Source organism: Amblyomma maculatum, chromosome 1, assembly GCF_055883805.1.
Source record: "Amblyomma maculatum isolate TAMU_Amacu chromosome 1, ASM5588380v1, whole genome shotgun sequence".
In the NCBI taxonomy this organism is placed as follows: Eukaryota; Metazoa; Arthropoda; class Arachnida; order Ixodida; family Ixodidae; genus Amblyomma; species Amblyomma maculatum.
In genome coordinates this window covers 179,232,524-179,249,732 of record NC_139344.1, presented here as the reverse complement: position 1 = coordinate 179,249,732, position 17,209 = coordinate 179,232,524, and the positions used below count along the sequence as shown (strand labels likewise).

Here is a 17,209-nt window from a genome sequence, read left to right as displayed (position 1 = left end):
TGCATATAGCCCTGGTCTGCTATAGAACAGTTATTCTGGGACAGTGACCAGCCGTTTGAATAAACATGCCACCATGTTTCAACCTAAACTTCGTGTAAGTTTGTCTGTCTATGGCAGGGCTGTTTTCTTACACAATTTGAGCATTTATTTATCTTGGAGGGCACTGAAACGGGCACCTCAAATGCTAAATTCAGTTTCTCATGCTGGTCTAGGGGTACGTACATGGCTTTATGGCTGGGATTTGCCAATTTTATGAGAAGCTACAGTTACATATTTAGTATGGCCTTCTTTCTGAAAAGCATGGCTACACAATGATGCTATTTAAATTGTTGTACCTGCATTCTAGCAAAAGTTACAGTTGTCTAAAACTTCAAATGCGTTTTTCTCAGTTCGATGTTTTTGGACACCGCACTCAATCTTACGGGCCTTTTTTCTATGTTGTCATTGAGTGACAATAATAAATATGGTATCACTGTAATCATGAGGAAAAATGCTAGGGGGTGATGCTATTTATATCATTGTAGCATTACTCTGCTAATTACAAATTAGGATAGTAATGAGGAAATTTGAGCGAAATTATTCACTGTAAATGTTGGTCCAGTTTTCTGCCTATAAATTGCATTAAAATGAACAAAAATAGCATCACCCCCTAGAGCATGTCTTTGGCATTGCAGCCACATACTTGCTTTTCGCATTTTAAAAGGCAAAATTGTCAAAAAGTCCCGTAAGAAATTACCACTATTGTTTCCTTTTAAACCTCAGAATTTCATGAACCAGTGCAGCTATCACAAATCTAATTACAGATTTGAAATCAGTGTGAAAAACTGAACAAGGCTGTGAAGTTTTATTCAGATTGGACCAAGAATAAAAAAAAAATTTTTAAGACCCACATCCCCCCTTAAGGTCAATTTTCCAAGTTGAAACGCCACCCTGGACCACAATAGCAAGGCTTTCAGAAAGCTTATTTGAGTGCTCTCAAACCGAAAAGATGTGATACTTTCTAAGAATGTTCTTTTGCTGCTGTCCTAGGTTAGTCTCCTATAGAAACAGCGCTATTAGGGAAAATTAATTTAATATATCTGTTACATTGCCATTTCTAGTATGCTGGAACAGCACACTGCTCGTATGTAGTTTCACTGCACTTCGAGCTCTACCACAATGCTTCACCGCATGGAATGTGTGGTGAAGCATCCTCAAAATGTGACAGGGATGTTTCATGAACAGTAACCTGCATCAGATTGCAGAAAGGATGGCAAAGGCCTTCACTATTATGGAGTGCGTCTTCAACATTCCCGACAGTGTGCGCAAAGCAAAGCACTTGACACAACCAGGTAAAACTGTAGTTCTCACAAGGGTTTCATTTCAAATGTAGGCATGCATAATACAAGTGTTCATTAGGTAAAAAGACTCTGATGCAAACGGTTTGTGACAGTTTTTTCAGACCGATTCAATAATTCGAACTTTCAGTTAATTTTAACATTTTTTTCTTGTCCCTTTCAGGCTGAATTAATAAGAGCTTACTGCATTTGGTAGCTGATGCTGCAGACATTAGTTTGTTTGCTGTTTTTCCTCATTGTGATCCACAACTATTCTTATTTTTTTCGTATAAAAACCAATCCTGCTAGTCAAATTATTAACAATTGCTTTTGTTTTTTTCTCATTTCAAACTGCCAAGCTCCTCCTTATTAAACAGGCATTAAACACCCTCATTAAACAGTCAATTTCATTGCCATTTGGTTGCATGACAGTTCAACTTCCGTCTGCCCCTGGCCTGAATGATAGAGGGCTGTGGTTAGCAATATCCTTCTATTTTAATATTTTTACTCTTTACTCTGAAAACCCTTTACATTCTTCGATTCAGTGAACTACAATCTTTGTGTTACTTCTACTATTCAAGCACCACAGAGATGAACACACCAAAGAGCCAATCAAGCTATGACAATCCAGTAGAAGCAAGACTGGTGACTTCATCATTTGGCTACAGAAAGTTGCAGTCTTGATGGCACTACAAATTGCTGCATAGCTGCATGCACTGAATTAGTTAGTAGAAGTTGTTTACTTGGACATATACCAGCCTGGACGACAATCATCCGTGTGCTTTGAGAACATATGGCAGCACCAAATATCTGTCAAACGCCATCTTGTCATTCAGACCTCAGATTAACCGCACTGTCACTGAGAGCTGAACAGTTCAACCGCATGTTAACTGAACTGCCAATGAATATGCCCATGTCACAGGAGTTTGCTATTTAAAACCGCCTTAACTCTTCCTGTGCAACAAAGTTGCACAGAGGTTTTGAAAAGCATAACTGATGGCACACTTTGAAAAGGGGACAAAACTCACAAGGTGGACTTCCTTGACTTCAGTCTCCCACTCCTGAAGATCTGTGTCAATAGCAGAGTCTCTGCTATGATTATTGCCCACTGAATTGAGCTGCTTCATTCTCGATTCCTTCTCCAGCTGTGCTTCAATTTTTTCCCTAGTAAGCAGAAAACAAACAAAAATAAATAACATTTTTAAGTATAAATGTCTTAAAAATAGACCTCTGTAGCTTACCTGACCCTTGCTGTATGTAACAGCATGCTCTGCTTTTAACTAGAGCTGTGGAAATAGCAAAATTTTGTGCATGAATTTTGATTTATTTTAAAACGAATTAAAAAATTAAGAACTGAGTGATGATAGGGTATGTTTCTAATACTCCTAAGATGAGCTACAGACATTCTTCAGCCTGATAGTAGCAATGATGAATTGGAGATGGCCTTGCATATGACATGTGACTGCACACATTCCGGTCCTTGAGCACAACAACAGCTTTTTCAGGGGCCCTAAGGTTGTGAGCAGCTTTCAAAGAATGTTAGGCAGATATGTCTTCCTACCTGACGACACAGCAATGATGGCAGCAAAGGCACAAGCACTTGACAACTTAGCAGCTGACTACGATCACTATGTGGAATTTCTGAAGGTATCTTTTCTTTCCAAGTTCCCTAGCAAGTCCATATTTATGCTACGTTCATTACAAGTCTTTTATGTAGCCTGATACTTCAGGCACTTTTGTTAAGTTGAAGTCTTGATAAGCTGAACAGATTTACATACTGCAGGATTAAAAGTGGATCCACCTTTCACTATTCAAGGTGAACTCCTTCCTGATCACATGTGGCTAAAGGTGGGGTATACCGGAAGTGAATTCAGATTTGAAATTCAAATTTGAAGCAGGTAACTGTCAGACTTCCATTTGTTTCACATCTTCTTTCCTTCCGCTAGCTACCACCACAGAAAGCGGGAAGTTAACAGGCACTCCCAACTTTTCGCAATTGCTGTTAGCTTTATATAAATCAGAATTATGAGAAACTCCGAAAGGTCATGAAGTCATTTAAACGGCACATGTTTGTTCAAATACATGTATTGGAAGAGAAGTTACAAGTGTTTGTATGGATGTATAGTGCTTTTGTGAATGTAAGTATGAATGTAATCACACCTCCTAACTGCATTCAGAAGCAGCAACAAGTAGTTGTTGCCGGTAATGCAATAACTCTTGATATGGCACATTCACTGAAAGGATCCATACCCTTATTAGCACATCTTTACTAGAACAACACTGTCTTGGGAATATCAATTCGAAAGTACAAAAAAGGGGCTATAAAATCAGTTTTAAGAAAAGGGAGATTCATCAGCACATGCTTTGCATATAAACGTTGAGCAGTATGTACAGCCCCAGTGCTTAGAAAGAATACAGTTAAGACAAACACAACTCACTTGAGCTCCTTGAGTTCCTTGGATGCTTCATTGCGCTGCCGCTTGATGTCATCCGAGTCCCTGAGAGCTTCGGCTAAGTCACTGACAGCTCTGTCCCGCTCGCGCCGCAGCTTGTCACACAGGCTGCGGATACTCTCGCGCTCTAGGACTATCTTGTCACGCTCACTGAAGGCCCAATCCCTGCGCCGTTTGCACACTTCTGCCTCCTGCTGTGCCTCTGTACAAGGAATAAAATACTGAACATGAGCACTGCAAATTCTTCACTACACTATAATTACTGAACACATGCCAAACCACTCCTACTCTCTCTTAACTTTCATGGTAGGCTGTACCGCTAAAATGTGCGAGGGGCGTCCAATAAGTAATGGCCCTTATTGTTTTATCGAACGCCATTTGTTCAAATGAGAAATTTATATCAAATTCACAAAACAGTAAAACCTCGTTGATATAATATTTAAGAAATGCCGGAAAAAACGTATTATCTGGGAAAACTTATGATCCGAGCTGCTTAATATTAAAAGAAATGAATGAGGCTGCCGATAGGATGGCCCGAGGACATACTTTCCGGGAACCTGCGCTAGCTGCCCCAGAGCCTTCAGCCCCTCTCACATACGGGGAACTAATAAGTGTCGACGGTATCAGAGCCAACGAAAGAGAAACAGCCGGGAAAGGAACCTCGCAGGGATCCATCATCTCACCCCTTCTCTTTAATCCGGCCATGGTGCCGATAGCAGGGAAATTGGAAAGCATACCTGGAATTCGCCACGCACACTACGCTGACGATATTACTGTGTGAACGACGACAGGATCAGCGGGAGAAAAGGAAGACAAACTGCAAAGAGCCCTGAATGGCATTGAAGAAATTGCAAGAAGAAACGGCATGCAATGTGCCCCTGAGAAAACAGAGTTCATTAGAATCCACAAGAAAAACTTCAAGGCAGAGCCGATTCAAATCAGACTTCAAAACCAAGAAATGAGAGAAGTAAAAACCTTGAGGATACTAGGTATGTGGCTACAGAGCCACGGGGAAAGAATGCACACAATCAAGCTACTGACTCGGGCAACCAGTCAGGTCTGCAGCATGATCCGAAGAATAGCGAACAGGAACAGAGGATTAAAGGAGAAGGATGCAATCAGAATAGTAATGGCGATGATAGTCCCCGCTGGACCTATAGCCTCCTGTACCACAACGTCACCAAAACGGAATCACAGAAAATTGATGCGCAGTTTCGGTATGCTTATAAACTAGCACTCGAATTACCAAGTCATGCATCCAATGAGGCTTTGATGGCATTGGGCATCTCGGTCACCTACGATGAACACAAAGAAGCAATCCTGGTCTGCCAAGAACGCAGACGAACAAAGTCGGACTGGTAGACACCTACTGAACATGATGGGACGACCCATCGACGAGAGAACTAACCCGCCAAGAGAAACAATCACTCCCGAAAGCAGAGCTGAATACCACGTCCTTCCAATTCCCAAAAACATGGACCCCCTACATAACAGCGAAAGACGAAAAGCGATAAGTTGCCACATACAAAGCAATGTCATCAGAAATAATAGCGGCATACACTATGTAGACGCCAGTCCATATATGGGAAGAAAAGCGGCGGTAGCCACCACAGTTGACCACACCGGAAGAGAGGTGACCAGCTCATCGATCAAGACCAATAAATACATAGAAGATGCAGAGGAAGTTGCTATCGCCCTTGCAGTTAAACATGCCAGCAGCCAAGGTAGAAAACACATAATACTCAGAGATTCCCAAAAGGCCTGTCATGCCTTCCTCCTGGGACGCGTATGCAAACAGGCACGCCGAATAATGGAGCAGGAAAAAAAGATAGGCAACATGAAGCACACAATCCTGTGGATACCGGCACACGAGGGAATCGACGGCAACGAGGCTGCCGACAGGATAGCCCGAGGGCATACTTTCCGGCCACCTGTGTCAGCTGCCCCAGAGCCTTCAACCCCTCTTACATACGGAGAACTAATACAATACTTCAAATTAGAAAGAAAATGATACGCAGAGCCACACAAAGACCTCAGCAGACAGGAGGCAGTAACCTGGAGGAACATACAGACTAGGACATTTCCAAACCTAGCGAAGTACCACAAAATCTGGCCCGAAAAATTCGAAAATAACGCATGCAGTGCATGTGTTATTTTTGAATTTTTCGGGCCAGATTTTTCGGGTGAAGTCTCAGACATCCTTCACATGATATGGAACTGCAAAGGGCAATTAGAGAAATATAAAGCTCGAGAACTCAGCCAAGCGGAGTGGGAGGCAGAGCTGGCCCACACGGGTCTCTCTGAGCAGTGCAGCCTGCTCACCAGGGCCCGGGAGGCAGCCCAAGCCAATGGTATCCTGGACTGAGGAAACCACCCACGCTATTCCATAAACGAATTAAAGTTTACTCTCTCTCTCTCTGCTGAATGAGGTACAAAGGCATTTAGAATCGAGACTTTCCCTGAATAAAAGTGTAGATTAGCATTTACAGACATGAAGTATGCACAGGTTTTTCTTTAGCTCTCGTAGAATTGTGTCCATATTTGCGCTGTCCTAAGGGAACAGATTTCATGACAGATCTGGTTCGCAGAAGGAATGATGAGCCAGGATCGCTTTAATTGTTTCAGTACGCTTCGCCCCCCTTACACCAGTTACATGTGGAGAGGCCATCGCGGTGGCTTACAGTCACCACGCTTTTGCGCAGGCTGATTCCCCCAGACCAGTCCCGCTCATATGCAAGCGAAGAGAGTAAAAGATTATTAATTTGAACTTCATGGGACTGGGAAAAAGAGATAAATTATCGTATGGCCTCGAAAAAACTGACAAGAATCATTTGCATTGCGGTAAATGTACCGTATTTACTCGCGTAATGACCCCCTCGAATAATAATGAACCCACCTCCCACTTTTGGCACTGAGAATTTAAAAAAAAAGCTTTCGTTAGCGCATCCCTCCGTTTCTCGCTGTTACTGTCCCGTTCCACTGCATTTCATGGCAGTGCACCAAGATGCTGTACTGCGATAACACCACGGTCTGTTAGCTCTATCAGGAAAAAGGAAAAAAGGCAAGGGGGGGGGGGACTTAGCAGATTGCAAGCGCTCATTTGGTCGTGCGGACCTCGTTTTCGCATTATCGTGTCGCATTTGAGGTGGGCGCTGCCCACTGCGACACAATGATTGGGACGCATGATATGCAAACGCGCCTTTTGAATCAAATGGTACTTAAAGCCGGCATTACAATCGCCACTGATCGCTTGCTTTCATTGATGACTTACGGGTAGAAGGATAGACGACTGTCGCAAAAAAAAAAAAAAAGAGAGAGAGAGAGAGAGGTTTTTCTCGCGTAATTTTCTTTTTTATCTGGAAGTCCGTAGCCCCGTCCGACGTCACAGCCTTTCATGGACGTTGCATGGGACCGCGCCGACAGGAATACTTATGCCTATTTCGGAATTGACGACGGTCAAATTAGCAATTACAGTCGACTACCGATTTTTCGGACACCCAATTTTTCGGACATACTTAATTATTCGGACATTTTCCTGGCCCCAGGACATACCTTATAAAGTCAATGTATTACGCTGCTCAAAATTTCGGACACTCTAAGGAGGGCTATTCGATTTTTCGGTCATTCCAAGCGTCAGCCGGGCCAACTGCCACACATTTTGAGCGGTGTTGCCGCCATCTTGCTTGAAAAACTTCGATAGCCTCGAAACCGGTGCCGGCCTTGCGTGCCGCTCCTCAGCTAAACTGACGCTGGATCAAGGCTATATTATTTGCCTAGCAGCTTCTGTTTCCGGGACATCGCTGCTCGCCACCGGAGTGCTTTTATTTTTCTTTTAGCACGATCGCTTCGACTGCCTGTTCCTCTGTGTGTTTGCCGAGCGTAGCGAGTAGGCCTAGCCGCGGTCGTGCTGATGCGAAAACTATGTTCGCATTTCTTCAGTTCTTCAAGAAGTTGTTTCCGAATTTTATAAGGAGCTTTTTTTGTTTTGTTTTTTTTCCCGTGCAACGCGGCAGCGAGAAGGCACTCAACGGAGTCGGTGTTGTGATCCAGTGGTTGATAGCGGCGGTGGTGTGCCTCGACAGTGGGAAAACCTACTCTGTCGATTTGCTTGGAGCACTTAGTATGCTTGCTGATGCGTGGAAGTCGATGGCACCCACAACGCTGCGCAATTGCTTCCGCCACGCGGGATTTGTGCTGAATGACGAGTCTGCTGCCTTGGACGAGGAGAGCGTCGTCGAGCAGCTGTCAGGCAGTGAGCAGCTCATTCACTACCTTCGCACTGCTGGTGTCGAAATTCCATTGGCCATCTCGTTTTCAGAGTTCACAGACGTGGACCACTAGTTGGAACTATGCGCCAAGCTCACAGATGCAGAAATTATTCGCCAAGTGCTTGTGGAGTCTGAGAACGACGACAACTCACCTGCAGCAGCGCAGCCGACGCAAGCTGAGCTGATGCAAGCGTAATTCAGGCGGACCTGTTAGCACGGAAGCGGAGCGTGGTGCATAAAAGCATTCATGACTTTTTCCGGCCTCAAAGTGAAGAATAGGCAATAAATGGAGCTTTTTCAGTGCACATTTGTTTTTTCGGACTGCCCGATTTTTCTGACATTTTCGTGGTCCGTTGAGAGTCCGAAAAATCGGTCGTCGACTTATTTGGTTTCACGTTTCGGATGTTGTGTGGAAGAGAAGCGCAGGCAGCCACCGCCACGGCCACTAAGCCTCAGGCGCCGCCAGCCGCCGCCAGCCACCGCACTAGTCATGGCGCCATTAGCGAGCTTTCACTGTAGTTGTACAGTTGAATCCCGTCACAACGAATACCGCCACAACGAAATTTCCGCGACAACGAATAAATTTTTATTCCCCGCGAGTATCCTATAAGAATTAATGGCCTAAATTTCTCTGCACAACGAACCATTTTTGCAGAGCGTTTCCGCTTCAACGAAATTTTCGCGTTCAAAATCGAAACCGAAACTAGTTTTATTGGCGAGAAGTCCAAGTCAAATCCAAAGCCACATTAAGCATGAAATCACGTGATTGCAGTTCCGCCATTTTGGCTTTGTGTCGTGGTCGCGTTGTTCACTCGCTGCCTTTCTCTTCGACAACGACGAGTTTTCATCCGCAGGACACGATGGCAACGCAAGTGAAAAAACGCAAAACTCTTTCCCTTGAGCAAAAAGCTCAAATAATCGCCCAAGCAGAAAGCGGAAGGAAGAAAGCGGCAATTGCTGAAGACTTCGGAATTCCTGCAAGTTCGCTGTCAACGATTCTAGGCAATAAGGACAGCGTGAGAATGGCACTTGCTTCAGGCACATCCTCGAAGCACAAAAAGGTGACGCGGCCCCTCCATGAAGAGTTGGACAAAGCAGTGCATGCGTGGTTTGTGGAAGCACGAGCCAGCAACGTCCCCCTGTCCGGAAGCATCGTCCAGCAGAAAGCCTTGAACTATGCATGCCTACTTGGCATTGATGATTTTAAAGCCAGCATTGGCTGGCTAAACCGTTTCAAGGCCCGCCATAACATTGTTGGAAAAGTGTTGTGCGGCGAGTCAATGTCAGCAGACGTGGACGGAGCAGCTGCTTGGAAGGCGAGTAACATGGCCGGAATTTTAAGCAACTTCGCGCCTGCAGACATTTACAACGCCGGCTAGACCGGGCTATTCTACGAGATGTTGCCGGCTAGGACGCTCGACTTCAAGGGGCAGCGCTGTCACGGCGGCAAACACAGCAAAAAACGCATCACAGTGCTGCTTTGCACAAACATGGATGGCTCGGACAAGCGTCCGCCGTTAGTCATAGGCAAAAGTGCCAAGCCGCGCTGTTTTAAGGGAACTCGTAGCCTACCTGTGCAGTACAAGGCGAACAACAAGTCATGGATGACCCGCGCTATTTTCACCGAGTGGATGATGGCATTCGACCGCGACATGAAGCGGCAGGGCCGTAAAGTTTGCTTGCTTTTGGACAATTGTTCAGCGCATCACTCCGACGAAGTCAAGCTCACTAACACGGAGCTGAGGTTTTTCCCTCCCAATTGCACGTCTGTCTTACAGCCTCTCGATCAGGGCGTGATTCTTAGCCTGAAGCGCGCTTACCGCGGGAGGTTAATTCAGCGGCTGCTTTTTAACACTGAAACCGGCCGAGACACGAAGGTGGACTTGTACGTGGCACTGCAGATTATGTCTGCTGCCTGGAGCACACTGGGGCGCTCAGTAATTGTGAACTGTTTCAGGCACGCCGGATTTGCCGAAGGTCGACCCGTACACTCTGCTGGCCTAACACCAGGCGTTACAGACGACGACGAAGAGGCGTCACCGGCTCCGGGGATCGCGGCCGCCTGGAAAACGCTGGGAGAAATAGGAACCGTGCCGCCTAATCTCGAGCTCGACGAATACATCGGCGCTGACGCTTGTGTTGTTGTTCACGAAGATGTGAGTGATGAGCAGATCATAAAAGCTGCCCGGAATGATAAGGACTCTTCCGATGAAGAAGACGACGACGTACAGGAAGCGCCGGCTGCGGCAACCGCCGTACAGGTGATGGACGCTTTTGATGTCATCAGGAATTTCGTTGCTGTCCGAGACGACGATGTTGCAATGGGTTTGCTGACCGAGTGCGAAAATCGCGTGACGGCGTTGCTCGCCGTGAAGCGTAAGCAAACCAAGCTTACAGATTTTTGGCATTAAACGCCTTTGCTGCTGCTTGGGCAATTCTTTCTGCGTTTCACGTCAAATTTTTGCGATAACGAAGTTCCGCGAGAACGAATTTTTTTTCGTGCACCGTGAATTTCGTTATAGCGGGATTCAACTGTAGTTATCAAATGGTTCATCCCTGTGCCTCTAAGGCAGTGCAAAAAAAAACCCACAACATTTCTCCTCAGGAAGTTGTGTTTCCGCTCGAACGGCCGCCTCGTATGTTGGCTGGTTGGCTTTCTTTGATGCTTCGCCCTTTTGCTCCTAGGCAGAGCAGGAAAGCAACTGTGGCGTGAAAAACTGATCAGTTTTTCACGTCACGAGCGCTCGTTAGCATATGTCCGATTGATCGCAAAATGTATTACACGACCACAGTTTGTCAAAATTTCGAATGTAGTAACCAGGAAATCGTGTTTTCTGGGAACGTATTAACCGGAAGAAAAATTGTGTAACTCTACGGGAGATGTTTTCCTGCCCGCGATTTTGAACATATGAAACGGGAAATCGTATGAACCGGGAACATATCAATGAGGTTCTACTGCATCACAAGGCATGTGTGCCAAACTTATATTACCTTTCAATGTGATCTACGTCAATTATGTATGGCCTTATGCCACCAGTGAACAAGGGCATACATGCCTTCTTTGTGCCAGCTTTTATTGCGACAGTGTTAAAGCTGCTGTTAAGCAAAAAAAGCGGCTTCGGTGTGACTAGAAAGTCCTGGCAGACCCTGATGAAGTAATGATGTTACACACAGTGATGTCACTTAAAATAAAAAAATAAAATGGGTGATCAATTAAGGGACCGTCCTCTGACCCTTGGATCGTGATTCAGACATGCTACTGAGGCGCATTCATTCAAGAAAGTTAAAAAAATAGCATGCGATGGCAACAGCCATGCAGTAGGATGTGTGCCACAAGACCACCAAGATTACTCTAGGGATCCCTTCAGACTGTCACGTCATACTCTTAAGGTGAACCTAAGTGTCCCTCAAGTTTCTTTAAAGCAGTAGCACTATAAAACATATTCTCTCAAAAACCCACTGTATCAAACCTATTTAATCTTTGACCTTTGCGAATTCCAAGGGGGGAGAGGAGAGGGAGGAGCACAGCTGTGGCATGGAGGAACCACTCAAAGGCATGTGCCATACATGATACAACAGGGTGCATCAGAGGGTGCTTGCCCCACAGGCGACATCACAGGTTGCTCCGCTGCAGCTGCCGCCTGGGGCAGAAGGGAATCTCACTTTGCTTCGCATTCACAATTAGGCATGTTTGAGCATCTTCTGCTATGGCTCTGCTTCTCAAGTTAGCATGGAGGACAACGGTTGCCTGATGAAGAGTATCGTCGTATGCAACAATGGGCAGTACAGTGGTCAAGACAAAACTTGCAGTGAGAATCGAAGGAGAATGTTGCAGTAAAAGCTCGTTTATTTGAACTTCACGGGACCGGAAAAAGACCTCAAATTATCCAAAGTTCGAATTACTGAATAACCCCGCAAGAATTGACAAGAATCACTGCATTACGATAAACTTAATTGTCTAAAAATTGGCCAACGATAACCTTCTTTTTAAATGGCAACAGCACGAGAACGACTATTTTCCACATTGCCATCAATACTTGTTGAATGCACACTGTCGGGAGCATCAAAGCAAAACTGCTTGAAAATGTTGAACAAACTTTTGAGTGCAAAGTGAATATGAATAATATAATAAAAACTCATTGGAAAAAGAATATTTAAAAATAAGTAAAGATAGCCAAAAGTTAAAGAAAATACTTTTTCTACATAACTTCGTCAAAACAGATTTTGTAAAGAAGTCTTTTTACCCATTATCAGCATAATTTTTTACATCTGTAAGGCCTACTGCATAAATTAAGAAAGGAGGAATCATGCAGTATACCTTGCTTACAATTATTTGACAACTGCTGTCAGTAAAAAAAGAAAGGTGTAATATCAGAATTTGACATGATGCTCATGTGAAAAAAGGAGATTACTGAATGCTGTCTCATGAAGCATTTTAAAGTGGATGCCTCCTCAATGCAACAGTGACGTCAGCAGGCAATTTACGGTGATGCAAGGCAGTGTGAAAAGAAACAAGGCGGCTTGCGAACTGAACAGGACGGAAGCAACCTGAGCAGGAATTTAGCCCCGTGTATCGACTACGGCGGACGACAAGCCCCGTGGTGGACCTCAAACATCCAAACACTGTCACAAAGCCCAAAGGCGTGAAAATTAAACTATTTTAGGTTTTGACAAAAATTGAGAACAATCAAAGCCGGTCACCGCGAACAACCGCAACAGCGCATGCGGGCTTCAACCACCTTACGCTGTCCTCTACATACAGTAAAAGAAACAAACTCTCAAGTATTAATGGCAAATTTTGAATTATATATAAATAATGAACAAAACCCATTAATTAGGCAAACACATTATTAACTTTTTAATTATCGCAGTCTGGTGGCTAGTCCCAGTGGGGTGACTGAAGCTTTTAACAGGATAATGTCATATCAATTTTTGAAAAAAAAAAACTTCATTTTCTAAAGAGCTCCAGCACGAGGAAATCCATACTCTTTTTCATAGGAAACCAAATCTGACAGCAAGAGACCCGCATGGAGCTCGGTAAGGGTGTTAAGTCTAGTGATGACGTGACGCAGGGCTACGGCACTCAGTTTGAACTTCAAGCAGTATTGCGCTACGTCATGTATGTAGGTTTGCCTCGCAGCTTATTGCTAGGGAAAGACCAATCATTGCCAACTGTGTGGTTGTTAGTTTTGAGAGCAATAGAGCGAAATTAAAGTGCATGGCACGTCACAGTTGAGTAGGCAGTTCGAATTTGGCGCCGCTGCCGCTGCTTCCCATCATCAGCGGAAGTCACATCTGCACCGAGCTTCCTGCAGGTCTCTTGCACTCAGCTGCAGTTTCATATAGGAAAAAGCGTGATTTTCTCGTGCTGCAGACTTAGGAAAACGAGTTCTTTTGGTTCAAAACATTATATGGCATAGTCTTGTTCCAGCTTCAAACTCACTATTGGGGCTAACCACCCAACTATGACAAAGTTAATTAGTGGGTTTTAGGTAATTAGCTGCACAATTAGAGGAATTCTGCAGCAGAATTCATGTGCCATGCCCAAGACTTTGTTCCCACATTTTTTTTAAATTTCGAACTCACTATTTTTAGGGACTTTTTGTGTTCGCTGAAACACCTTGAAGGATGGTAAGAGCAAAATGACCATTTTTATACACTGTTATTGTCATCATAGCAAAAATCATGACGGTCATACTTATACCATAACCATTTTTTTTTATACTTCAGTTGTATGCAGCATACTGTGCCTTAAAAGATATTAATCAGTACTGTTTCACATTTCCCTCTTCATCAATTCTGTAACCTTTGCAACCAGGTAGTAGTAGTACACACAGCCACAAATAACTCAATTTTGAACAGAACTAAATATGGCTTTAATTATGTAGCATTCAACCATTTTTAATACCTTTGCTGATTGATGAACCAGTAGTCTGAATTGAAAACTGCTTAAGCTGAATTAATGAGAGTTGATTGCAATCAATTCAATATCTACAGTCAGATCTGTCCAAGATTTTCTATTCATATGCACCACTACATAACAAAAGTCTAATTACAATGTATATCAGGAAATAACATCACAAGAACAAGCACAATATACAATAGTTTTGACATGAACACTGCTTCACTTTTCTGAAATGTCCAGGAAATTGTTGAGCTAAACATAAATCTACAAGTGCTCACCAGCCAGCTCCACCTGCAGACGTTCCATGTTGCGGCGGAGGTTTTCCATTTCCTGGTTGGTTTGCTCAGCATCTGCCAAAGACGATGGCAGGGAATCCTTGCGTACCGCCTCTCCCCGGCTGGCATCTTCTGATCCAGACTGCTGGCTGCACTCGGCTTGTTTTTCCCGAAGGTCACTCAGTTCTTTTAGTGCACGATCCCTGTCTTGAAGTGCTGAAGCTATTTCTCGTTTCAAGCCTTCCATCTAACATGACCAAAATAAAACATGAGTATTTCTTCCAAAAAGCAATCCATACAAGCATTCAAATATTGCACGGGCTACAGGTGTACAATACCAGACTGAGAAAAGGGCCGTATCTTTCACAATGTAAAATGCCATAAAAGACATGCTTTTCATGCTGTCAAGACGCCTGAAATCCTATGTTCAAGAAGACTCATCTAAACATGACCACTTAGCAAAAAAAAATAAAAGTAACTCCACTCACCTCATCAAGAGATGCCTTATGGGCAGCTTCAGCCTGTCTTGCTTTGTTTTGCGCCTCCTGCAGTTCCTCCTGGAGCCGCTCAATTTCTTTGTGAACTGAATCACGCTCAGACATAATCAAGGTGTATTCCTGGACCGCTGCATTACGCTCCTCAGTTAAGCGAGATAAGTCCTTGGAGGCTTTTATACGCACAGCCATGGCTTGGTTAATCTCCTTCATAGCTTCATCCCTCTGCTGCTGCACCTGGATATGTAAAATGCAGTACGGAATGGAACTTGCAGGTGTTCTTTCTGGACAGTCACAACACCATACTCAAGAACTTTCACCTAGAGACTAGGGGTACGCTAATATTTGAAATTTCAAATACAAATCAAATATGCTTATTATTAAATTCATACTCATATCTGAAAAACTGATATTTGAATTTTTTTTTATATTAGAAAATTATCAAATACACTGATAATTTTCAAATTCACTATACACTTGACTGCAATGCTTAACCACATGGAATGTGCACTGAAGCATCCTCAAAACAAAACAAGCCTGTTTTGTGAAAAGGGCCTTCCTGACAGTGTGCTCAAAGTGAAGCACTTGACGTAACTGGGAAAAAGCGTCCTCACTTCGGTTTCATCTCAAATGCAGACAACCATCGTGCTGGTGTTCACCAGATAAAATTACTGTGATGCAAACGGTTCTCGAAAGATTTTTCAGACCCATTCTATTTTTTTGTTAATTCGGACACTTTTTCTGTTCCTTTGAAGGCCAAACTACTGACTGTTTAGTGTAGTCAGCAGCGATATGATAGCACCGCCCAGTTTCATGCAGGTCCTTTCTGTACAAAAAAAAAAAGAGTGGTATAAGATTTATACTGGATCTTTCAATAAGGCATACAGTTTTGTGCAATTCTAGTTTAATTTTATTTGCAAATACCATGCGAATTCTGAAACAAATAAATCAACAATGTTTGCTATTTTTTAATTTTCAGTTTCTTTTTTGATGGTCAGATATTTGTATTCAATTCATATTCAAAAATTTCAATATTTGCATACCCCTACTAAAATGCATTCAAGTGGAAAAACATCAATATACAACTGCACTGGTTCCTGCAATATAAAAAATAAAATAGCACACCATGCCATTACAGAAGCATTATTTTTGTGCCTAAGCAATGAAAAACAAGAGATGCAGACAGCCAATTTCGCGGAAAACTTCCGTGACCTATGTAAATGGGCACTAAACAAAAACTTGCACAATGAAAACTACAGCAATAGCCATCTGAACAGATACCGAACACGCGTGAGAAATAGTTTAGTATCTCATCAGACATACCACTCAGTAATTTCAATTTTTTTTTCAGGCAAGTTGCACACTCCATTTTACCACTGGATATCATTCCACGTGCAATGACCCAGCACCAAAAGTGACTGCAAATTCTTCTGAAGAAAATTGGCCGTGTTGGCAATTATGCGAAATATCTTTCATCAAAACACTTTTCTAAAGAAAAATTTTTCTGCCTTCAAAATTCACTATGGTAATCGCAATCATAGTTTAAGACAGCTGATCCACTTCAGGCCAGCAACAATTTCAGCATAATACTCACAACACTCATGAAATTCATACGAAGAAATGGGCTATTAAAGCATTGAAAAGTGAGTTGAGAATTCTCAATAGAAGACAAAGAAGGCGCGCAATTAAAAGGTCAAGTTTATCATTGAAAGTCGCCCGCTATGAGGGACGGTAGAGCCCTTTATCACAGTATAAACTTGCTATGAAAAGGGAGGTTGACTGTTACGCCTCCTCATCAGACGCAGAAGGAAAGCTGGCCACTCATTGCCACTGCAAAACATTCACATCGTTGCAGTGCTGACTTGAATGAGCGCCCCTAAGCCCTCAAAATGAGATGTAGCGAACTGATGAAAATGTGTCACTTGCAATGTATTTGTACTGATGTGAGGCTGCGCAGCGACATGTTTTCTTCGTAGAGCACGAGTGCATATGAGAACAATAATAACAGGTTAGTGACATGTATGTGTTCTGCAGTGTCGGCAATCGCCAGTGCCTGGCACCGTGGTTGGTCATGGATTTTAAAAAATCACTTGTCCCGTCAAACAAAATTTACTCGCATAAAATTTTCTAGATGAAAAGCTAAGATGTTGATGTGTACGATAAGCCATCTCAGGTGTTTTCAGCTCTTTAATTCCACAGTACACAATTTTAATTCCACAGTTTTTAGAAACTGCATTGCTGAATAAGTTTAAATTGCTGCTAGTATTTACTACAGCCACCTGTGAAAATGTAAAAAAATTGTTTTTGTTGAAAAGTTACCAAGAGTATTACAAAAAATTTCCTACAATGCTAAATTTTTTGCATAATTAATGACACAAGAAAATGTGAAAAATTCTTATATTGTTCCATTCATAAAGGCACGAGCGAACAACACAAGAAAACTATTCTAAAACTCTGTCATGCATCTCGTTTCACGTACGATAGATAAATTTTTTCTT

General features: G+C 43.2%; 1 protein-coding gene across 1 annotated transcript in view; it reads right to left on the bottom strand.

Moving 5' to 3' along the window:
- The window catches only part of Dlg5 (MAGUK family member discs large 5), a 126,052-nt gene that overhangs the window by 69,403 nt on the left and 39,440 nt on the right, over positions 1-17,209 (bottom strand). Inside the window, exons 7-10 of the mRNA XM_084589677.1 lie at positions 14,706-14,948; positions 14,221-14,464; positions 3,755-3,971; positions 2,345-2,480 (exon numbers count right to left, since the gene is read on the bottom strand). Coding sequence (XP_084445803.1) covers positions 2,345-2,480; positions 3,755-3,971; positions 14,221-14,464; positions 14,706-14,948 — 840 coding nt within the window. The remainder of the gene's footprint in view (positions 1-2,344; positions 2,481-3,754; positions 3,972-14,220; positions 14,465-14,705; positions 14,949-17,209) is intronic.